This window comes from Clinocottus analis, unplaced genomic scaffold, assembly GCF_023055335.1.
Source record: "Clinocottus analis isolate CAN_PGR_092001 unplaced genomic scaffold, fCliAna1.0.p SCAF_4, whole genome shotgun sequence".
NCBI classification, from domain to species: domain Eukaryota; kingdom Metazoa; phylum Chordata; class Actinopteri; order Perciformes; family Cottidae; genus Clinocottus; species Clinocottus analis.
Window position 1 is genome coordinate 491,973 of NW_027176153.1, and position 10,000 is coordinate 501,972.

General features: G+C 51.7%; 1 protein-coding gene across 7 annotated transcripts in view; it reads left to right on the top strand.

Moving 5' to 3' along the window:
• The window catches only part of LOC137800757 (IQ motif and SEC7 domain-containing protein 1-like), a 103,982-nt gene that overhangs the window by 80,461 nt on the left and 13,521 nt on the right, over positions 1-10,000 (top strand). For 5 of the 7 annotated variants that reach the window (XR_011079663.1, XR_011079664.1, XM_068598087.1 and 2 more), the window contains 7 exons: positions 1,489-1,651; positions 2,970-3,137; positions 3,930-4,289; positions 5,475-6,097; positions 6,364-7,320; positions 8,355-8,513; positions 9,859-9,981. Coding sequence is in view for 5 of the 7 variants with exons in the window: in XM_068598087.1 (XP_068454188.1) it covers positions 1,489-1,651; positions 2,970-3,137; positions 3,930-4,289; positions 5,475-6,097; positions 6,364-7,320; positions 8,355-8,513; positions 9,859-9,981 (2,553 nt within the window). In the remaining 2 variants the exon portion in view is untranslated. Of the gene's footprint in view, positions 1-1,488; positions 1,652-2,969; positions 3,138-3,929; positions 4,290-5,465; positions 6,098-6,363; positions 7,321-8,354; positions 8,514-9,858; positions 9,982-10,000 lie in introns of all 7 variants that reach the window. The other 2 variants (XM_068598088.1, XM_068598089.1) reach the window with 2 other exon arrangements.

A 10,000-nucleotide genomic window follows, 5' to 3' on the forward strand; every position in this document is an offset into this window, starting at 1 on the left:
CACACACACACACAAACACACACACACACGCACACACATCATATACACACACACACACACACACTAATGATGTCCATCATAGAGGCTCCTCCTCTTTTCTCCTTTCTTCTCTTCCTTAATTCATCAGTTGATTGATTGGTCGTGTATTAATCTGTTCCTTCATGTGTTCATGTGTTCCTTCATGTGTTCATCTGCTCCTTCATGTGTTCATCTGCTCCTTCATGTGTTCATCTGCTCCTTCATGTGTTCATGTGTTCCTTCATGTGTTCATGTGTTCCTTCATGTGTTCATCTGCTCCTTCGTGTGTTCATCTGCTCCTTCGTGTGTTCATCTGCTCCTTCATGTGTTCCTTCATGTGTTCATCTGTTCCTTCATGTGTTCATGTGTTCCTTCATGTGTTCATCTGCTCCTTCATGTGTTCATCTGCTCCTTCATGTGTTCATCTGTTCCTTCATGTGTTCCTTCATGTGTTCATCTGTTCCTTCATGTGTTCATCTGCTCCTTCATGTGTTCATCTGCTCCTTCATGTCTCTTCATGGCTTCTTCCTGGTTGACATGTTTTATCCAATCACATGTCTTCTCCTGTCTTCCTCTGTGGACGAGCAGCCTGTTGGAGGACATGAAGAGCCTTCTGGAGACCGAGACGCGTGATTGGTCACAGGGCCATGTGACCATGAACATGCGCTGTGATTGGTCAGTGAAGCTAGCGTCTCACCTAGAAGCTAGACCCTTAAGACTTAGTGATGACCTCTTTCCCACAGAGGGTTACAGAGGTCATGTGATCTGGTGAGTGAAATGATGATTATGTTACTGTTTTTTACATTTACAGTCATATTTAATCATAGACTAGCCACAGCACTGTTGTTGCTGCTGCACATGGAGCTGTTGCTACACCTAGGACTGCTGCTGCACCTAGGACTGCTGCTGCACCTGGGGCTGTTGCTACACCTGGTGCTGCTGGTCTTTCTCCCCGCGCCAAACAGCACAGCTGCCGCCGGCGCAGCTGTGCTGCATGTCTTGTGTCTTGTCACGGCCGCGGTTTTGTTGGATTGTTTTGTTATAACTAAATGGGACTGGTTGTTGATTTGGACAACATGCATTGTGGTTGACCTGATGGGGTTGGGCTGGTGAGGTCGGCCATGATGCACAACAACCATTATGCCGTGGTACACAACATCCATGATGGTGGATGAAGTGGCTTTGTGGGTCGGTCCACGCGCCCAACAGGAGTGTCTTGTTTTTTCTTTTTCTTCTTCTCCCTCCATGCTTGGGCTGGTGTGTGTGGCAGAGTGTGAGTCTGTTGTCCACAAATGGACTGTATGAACTGTGTATTGAGTGAGTCGGTCTGTGACAGAAACTCCAGGGACACTTGTTACTTATTCCCCCCAGTTTGCGGACTATACGCACTCACTGAAGGCCCTGACTTTACTGATATGATCGATATCAGCATATTGATAACCTCTCTCTCTCTCTCTCTCTCGCTCTCAGTGTGGAGGGCGATCCTCAGTGTCCAGAGGCGCTCACATTTTCAGACTCGTCGTTTGGCCATCCGCCTCTCTTCCACCGCTACAGCAGCAGCCCGCTCAACAGCCCCTGTGACCCATACGGCTCTGCCTCCTCCAGCGGGCCCCTGGGAGCCTCACACACACAGGTATTGACTCTTGAAATCACACAAACACACTCACTGGAAACTCACTCTACTCATGTAGTCGCTAGCTAGCATCTTGGCATCACAGGGAACTCTACTCATGTAGTCGCTAGCTTGCATCTTGGCATCACAGGGAACTTTACTCATGTAGTCGCTAGCTTGCATCTTGGCATCACAGGGAACTTTACTCATGTAGTCGCTAGCTTGCATCTTGGCATCACAGGGAACTTTACTCATGTAGTCGCTAGCTAGCATCTTGGCATCACAGGGAACTCTACTCATGTAGTCGCTAGCTAGCATCTTGGCATCACAGGGAACTCTACTCATGTAGTCGCTAGCTAGCATCCTGGCATCACAGGGAACTCTACTCATGTAGTCGCTATCTAGCATCTTGGCATCACAGGGAACTTTACTCATGTAGTCGCTAGCTAGCATCTTGGCATCACAGGGAACTCTACTCATGTAGTCGCTAGCTAGCATCCTGGCGTCACTGGGAACTCTACTCATGTAGTCGCTATCTAGCATCTTGGCATCACAGGGAACTCTACTCATGTAGTCGCTATCTAGCATCTTGGCATCACAGGGAACTCTACTCATGTAGTCGCTAGCTAGCATCTTGGCGTCACTGGGAACTCTACTCATGTAGTCGCTATCTAGCATCTTGGCATCACAGGGAACTCTACTCATGTAGTCGCTATCTAGCATCTTGGCATCACAGGGAACTCTACTCATGTAGTCGCTAGCTAGCATCCTGGCGTCGCAGGGAACTCTACTCATGTAGTCGCTAGCTAGCATCTTGGCATCACAGGGAACTCTACTCATGTAGTCGCTAGCTAGCATCTTGGCATCACAGGGAACTCTACTCATGTAGTCGCTAGCTAGCATCTTGGCATCACAGGGAACTCTACTCATGTAGTCGCTAGCTAGCATCCTGGCATCACAGGGAACTCTACTCATGTAGTCGCTCACTAGCATCCTGGCGTCATTTAACTCTGTCTGTGGTGTTTCTAAACATGAATTTGATTATGTAGCAGGTAACAAAGCTTTCAGGGGAAATGTATTGGAGTCAAAGTATTTCTTTGCAAAATGTCATAAAGTAAAAGTAAAGGTCAACAGAAATGTAAATAATAAAGTAAAGTACAGATATCCACAAAACAGACTTAAGTACAGTTTCCACAAGGGGCGCCAGAACCAACACCATATTAAACTTCTCTGAAGTAGCTTTTAGTTGCATGATTCAATTGTTAACCTCTCTCTCCTCCCTCCTCTCTCCTCTCTCTCCTCCGTCCTCCCTCCTCCTTCCTCTTCCCTCACCCTCCAGGGTAGCTCTCCCATCTCCCCCCCCAGCCAGGCGAGCCTTGCCTGGGCCCAGCACAGCCGCCACCAGCCGGCCAGCCTGGCGCTCCGTAAGCAGGAAGAGGAGGAGAGCCACCGCGGCAGAGCTCTCTCCCACAGCTATGAGCTCTCTACAGACCTGCAGGACAAGAAGGTACGAGTCCCCGAGTCCATGACCAAGACCACGAGACCCCGAGTCCATGACCGAGACCACGAGACCCCGACGAGACCTCGAGTCCCCGAGTCCATGACCGAGACCATGAGACCCCGACGAGACCACGAGTCCATGACCGAGACCACGAGTCCCCGAGTCCATGACTGAGACTACGAGTCCCTGAGTCCATGAGTCTCCTAGTCCATGACCGAGACCACAAGTCCCCAAGTCCATGACTAAGACCACGAGTCCCTGAGTCCATGACCGAGTCCATGAGACCCTAAGTCCACGACCCAGACCACGAGTCCCCGAGTCCACGACCGAGACCACGAGTCCCCGAGTCCATGACTGAGACCACGAGTCCACAAGTCCCCTAGTCCATGACCAAGACCACAAGTCCTCGAGTCCATGACCGAGACCATGAGTCCCTGAGTCCCTGAGTCCGTGACTGAGACCACGAGTCCCAGAGTCCACGAGTTCCCTAGTCCATGACCGAGACCAAAAGTCCCAGAGTCCATGACCGAGACCACGAGTCTCTGAGTCCATGACCGAGTCTGTGAGTCTCTGAATCCATAATCGAGTCCATGAGACCCTGAGACTCCGAGTCCACACGTCGTTGGGTCTGATGCCGTCTGAGCAGTGTAACAATGAGCCAGTACTCATGTTCACTGAGCAGAGCCTGAACGCATCATGAGAATGTTGTCATGTACCTTCAGTCGGCTTCTCCGATTCCGTAACATTAGTAAATGTTGTTTTGTGACCTCGACGTGATGATGATGAGCGTTCTCTCAGGTGGAGATGCTGGAGAGGAAGTACGGAGGCCAGTTTGTGTCCCGGCGGGCGGCGAGGACGATCCAGACGGCATTTCGGCAGTACCGCATGAACAAGAACTTTGAGAGGCTGCGCAGCTCAGCCTCGGAGAGCCGGATGACGCGACGCATCATCCTGTCCAACATGAGGATGCAGGTGTGCAACGCAACACAGACACACACGCACACATACACACACAAAGACGGTACAAACGCTTGTGTGTTTTTTGTGTCATTCTGGGTTCAGTACTCGTTTGACGAGCGGCTGCCCCAGGGTCAGGGGTCGGCGGGTCAGCGGGGGTCGGACGACGCAGGAGACATAGACGACTCCTTCTCCAAGCAGGTAAGCACACCTGTTTGATACCTGTGAGAGTCAACGCCTCCTGCAGAGCTTTAAAAAAGACAGTATAAACATTCTGGACAGTATAAACAGTGGATATATGAATGCAGATACACGGGGAGGAAGTGGTTTAGGCTTGCTGCAGTGGAGTGCTTTAGCACGGGCACGATTGAGGTGAGGTTGAAGCATGTGGGTACTGCTGCTTGGGCCAGTGACAGTTTCAAGATGTCAGTCAGGACCCGTCAGCTGCCCAGCACAGGCCCTGAGCGGGGATGCCATCCAGCAGCCTTGCGTGCATTGATCCTGCTTATCGCAGCACACACATGAGGCCTGGTGGTCTGTAGGGGCCAGGTCTTTATGGCCTCCGCCTCCTGGTTGTCCCTGTCAAAGTGGCAGGGAGGCGTCGCTGGTTGGGGGGGTGGTATTGGAGGGTTTGTAAACCCTAATGTCCTGGATGCCCTGCCACATGCGTCTGGGGCCAGAGTTGTTAAAGTACTCCTCAGTCCTTAGCTTGTGGCTGTGCTTGGCCCTCTTGATGCCCCTCTTCAGGTTGGCTCTGGATGAGCTGGAGGCTCGTGCATCACCTGATCTGAAGGTGGTGTCGCGTGCCTTCAGTAGTCTACGGACCTCTCTGCTCAGGACATTGTGTCGTCTTTGAGGAAGGTGACATCATCGATGTAGTCCAGAAGGGAGGAGGCAAAGAGTGGATGTCCGTGTGGACGTCCAGGGCGGCCCGAGTGGTGCTCACTCCAGTCCGTGTGTTGGAACCGGAGCTGCAGGGTGGACTCACCAATGGTTCCTCACGATTGATGAGTGGTGTGCACCTGGGGGAGGATGAGCAGAGAGAGACTGGTCCGGGTGGGGGAGAGGGATGACGTTGTAGGCCTCACCCATGATGGAGCTAACATGGTCCAGAAGTTCTTGTCGGCCGTAGAAAGTGTTTGCGAGACTTTACTGAGTGAACAGGCTTGTGACAAATAGACAGATAACTAGTCTTGAGAGAGGCGGAGCCTTACATTGTGCTGGAACCGCCATTGCGTTGATATAACCATGTGACCAGAAGTAGAATAGATGGATGAAGATCGCCCACACTAACGTCACATGATGACCGCAAACACAACCGAGAGCATTCTTAATAAAACAATGAAACAATGAAACGTATCTGATCTCATAATAAAGGTGTTTCAGGTGAAGTCTCTGGCCGACTCCATCGATGACTCCCTCACCTGCCAGTCTGGCCGCGAGGACTCACAAGATGCAGGAAGAGACGAAGAGGAGGATGAGGAGGAGGACGAGGAGGACGAGGGAGATGAAGAAGAGGAGGAGGATGATGAGGAGGAGGAAGACGAGGATGAAGACTACGGAGAGTGCGCGTGGCGCAGCGCCAATGCGTCCTCCCGGCGTGCGGCGGGCCGGCCGGGGGTCGGGGTCGGGAGGGGAGGCGCTAGAGGAGGCGCCGCCATGCACGAGGACAGCACCGCCACCTCCTTCAGTGACGTCACGCTCTACATGGACGAAGGTTGCCCGCCCTCCTCGCCGCTGTCGCGCCCGCCGTCCTCGCCACTCTCGCACCTGGCCTCCAGCTCCGACACGGAGTACTGGGGAGGAGGAGGAGGAGGAGGCCAGGGGGGGAGGGAGGACAGCAGAGAGACGGAGGGAGGCATCAGTGCCAGCCGGAGGAGCAGCACTCCCTGCACAGAGTGTCGAGGGGAGTACAGAGGGAGACCCGGAGGAGGAGGTGGAGGAGGAGGACACCTCCCTGTCCTGACCATCGAGCCTCCCAGTGACAGCTCAATGGACATGAGTGACAGGTCAGCACAGCCAATCAGAGAGCTTCTGTTAAATCTGGGGGCGTGCAGGGCCTTCAATCTAAAGCACGACACGAGACACACGACACGAGACACACAACACATAACATCTCTTGGTTTCATAAACAGATACACCCTTTAGAGTTTGAGTATGACATGTTCAAGCAGAGGCTTGAAGAGAGGTGGGTTTCATAAAGGCTAAACTCAGGGAATATGAAGCGAATGTACACATCAAGACACTTTATTTGATAACGTTTTATTCCTTCCAGATCGGAGCGAGGCTCCATCGGACGCCTGGTGTACGAGCAGGAACCGCCAGGGGTCGAGCGAGGGGGAGGAGAGAGGGAGAGGAGGGGCGGAGGAGGAGAGGAAGAAGAGAGTGGAGAGGAGGAGCAACGAGGAGGAGGAGCAGGAGGAGGAAGCAGCGACGCCGACTCTCCGCAGGGAACCATCAAACACAAACCCAATGGCCGCTCGGTCGCCACGGCGCAGGGTCAGACCCGCAGCGCCCCTTTACCGATGCCTTCAGCCAGGGCCCTGCCGCCCCACCCCCACATTCACCCCCACCCGCTCCCTCACCCGCTCCCCCACCCGCTCCCTCACCCGCTCCCCCACCCGCTCCCCCACCCGCTCCCCCACCCGTCGCCCATTCCCCACCTCCCCACCATCCTCCACCACCACCCGCAGTACAGCCAGCAGCAGGTCATGCACATGCACCAGGTGCACCAGGTGCACGGCGGCGGCAGCCCTTACATGCAGCACGCTCACCACTTGGCCCAGCACCACTACCACCACCTGCACCACCAGCACCAGCTCCCCCACGGCTACCCAGAACCCCCCACTTCCCAGGTGCCACCTCTCTCCCCTCTCCCGCCGCCGCCGCTCACGCCCTCGCCGTTGTCCTCCTCCTCGCCGCTGCAGAACTTGGAGGCGCAGCAGCAGCACCTGGCCCACCACCCCCACCTGCTCCTCCACCACCACCTGCTGTGCTCGGACGGAGACAACGAGAGCGTCAACTCCACCACCACCAACTCCAACGACGACACCACGGTCAACAACTGCAGCTCCGGCTCCTCGTCGCGCGACAGCCTGCGGGAGCCGATCGGGGCGGCGGCGGGGAAGCAGACCTATCAGAGAGAGAGCCGGCACAGCTGGGACTCGCCCGCCTTCAACAACGACGTGGTGCAGCGGCGGCAGTACCGCATCGGACTCAACCTGTTCAACAAGTAAGAACCGTTGGTGACCAGAACCTTTCATCTACTCGTGACTTTAGTCCAAGAGAAATATGTTCCTCTTGTTTCAACAATTGTGCAACACTTCCGTCAGAAAAAGCAGCTAAAAGAAAGCTTCACATTGTGATGTAAACATGTATAGACTTCTATACAACCAGAGGAGTCACCCCCTGGTGGTCAGGAGAGAGAATGCAGCTTTAACACATGAAGCATAGACTTCTATACAACCGGAGCAGTCGCCCCCTGGTGCTCAGGAGAGAGAATGCAGCTTTAACACATGAAGCATAGACTTCTATACAACCAGAGGAGTCGCCCCCTGGTGGTCAGGAGAGAGAATGCAGCTGTAACACATGAAGCATAGACTTCTATACAACCAGAGGAGTCACCCCCTGGTGGTCAGGAGAGAGAATGCAGCTTTAATACATGAAGCATAGACTTCTATACAACCAGAGGAGTCGCCCCCTGGTGGTCAGAAGAGAGAATGAAGCTTTATCACATGAAGCATAGACTTCTATACAACCAGAGGAGTCGCCCCCTGGTGGTCAGAAGAGAGAATGAAGCTTTATCACATGAAGCATAGACTTCTATACAACCAGAGGAGTCGCCCCTGGTGGTCAGGAGAGAGAATGCAGCTTTAACACATGAAGCAGTGACTTCTATACAACCAGAGGAGTCGCCCCCTGGTGGTCAGAAGAGAGAATGAAGCTTTATCACATGAAGCATAGACTTCTATACAACCAGAGGAGTCGCCCCCTGGTGGTCAGAAGAGAGAATGAAGCTTTATCACATGAAGCATAGACTTCTATACAACCAGAGGAGTCGCCCCCTGGTGGTCAGGAGAGAGAATGCAGCTTTAACACATGAAGCAGTGACTTCTATACAACCAGAGGAGTCGCCCCCTGGTGGTCAGGAGAGAGAATGCAGCTTTAACACATGAAGCATAGACTTCTATACAACCGGAGCAGTCGCCCCTGGTGGTGGTTATCACTGCATCTGTAGAGGATAAAGCTCGGTGCTGCTGGCTGCAGGAAGCCGGAGAAGGGGATCCAGTACCTGATCGAGAGGAGCTTCGTGTCGGACACGCCGGTGGGCGTGGCCCGCTTCATCCTGGAGAGGAAGGGGCTCAGCCGGCAGATGATCGGGGAGTTCCTGGGCAGCCGGCAGCAGTTCAACAAGGACGTCCTGGAGTGAGTGACACGTCCACGCCGCTTCCTGTTCCTGCAAACTGTTCATTAATAACCTTCTGTGCCGCTTCCTGTTCCTGCAAACTGTTCATTAATAACCTTCTGTTTTAAAGAAACACTTTGCCCAAAACCGCCTGAAGATCCGATACTCAGTTAAAGTAAATAGTAAAGTTGAAGCGTCATGAACAGTAAAGTTAAAGCGTAGTAAATATTAAAGTTAAAGCGTAGTAAACAGTAAAGTTAAAGTATAGTAAACAGTAAAGTTAGTTGAAGCGTAGTAAATAATAAAGTTAGTTGAAGCGTAGTAAACAGTAAAGTTGAAGCGTAATAAACAGTAAAGTTTAAGCGTAGTAAACAGTGAAGTCAGTTGAAGCGTAATAAACAGTAAAGTTGAAGTGTGGTAAACAGAACAGTCAGTTGAAGTGTGGTAAACAGTAAAGTCAGTTGAAGCATACTAAACAGTGAAGTTGAAGTGTGGTAAACAGTAAAGTCAGTTGAAGTGTGGTAAACAGTAAGGTCAGTTGAAGCATACTAGACAGTGAAGTTGAAGTGTGGTAAACAGTAAAGTCAGTTGAAGTGTGGTAAACAGTACAGTCAGTTGAAGTGTGGTAAACAGTGAAGTCAGTTGAAGCATACTAGACAGTGAAGTTGAAGTGTGGTAAACAGTAAAGTCAGTTGAAGTGTGGTAAACAGTACAGTCAGTTGAAGTGTGGTAAACAGTGAAGTCAGTTGAAGTGTGGTAAACAGTGAAGTCAGTTGAAGCGTAGTAAACAGTGAAGTTGAAGTGTGGTAAACAGTACAGTCAGTTGAAGCGTAGTAAACAGTTAAGTTGAAGTGTGGTAAACAGTAAAGTCAGTTGAAGCGTAGTAAACAGTGAAGTTGAAGTGTGGTAAACAGTACAGTCAGTTGAAGCGTAGTAAACAGTGAAGTTGAAGTGTGGTAAACAGTAAAGACAGTTGAAGTGTGGTAAACAGTACAGTCAGTTGAAGCGTAGTAAACAGTGAAGTTGAAGTGTGGTAAACAGTACAGTCAGTTGAAGCGTAGTAAACAGTGAAGTTGAAGTGTGGTAAACAGTAAAGTCAGTTGAAGCGTAGTAAACAGTGAAGTTGAAGTGTGGTAAACAGTACAGTCAGTTGAAGTGTGGTAAACAGTAAAGTCAGTTGAAGCGTAGTAAACAGTGAAGTTGAAGTGTGGTAAACAGTACAGTCAGTTGAAGCGTAGTAAACAGTGAAGTTGAAGTGTGGTAAACAGTAAAGACAGTTGAAGTGTGGTAAACAGTACAGTCAGTTGAAGCGTAGTGAACAGTGAAGTTGAAGTGGTCCTGTATGACTCAGACTTCTTTCTGCAGCTGTGTTCTGGATGAGATGGACTTCTCGTCGATGGACCTGGACGACGCGCTGAGGAAGTTTCAGGCTCAGATCAAAGTCCAGGGTGAAGCTCAGCGGGTGGAGCGCCTGGTGGAGGCCTTCAGGTACTGATCCGCACCGCGG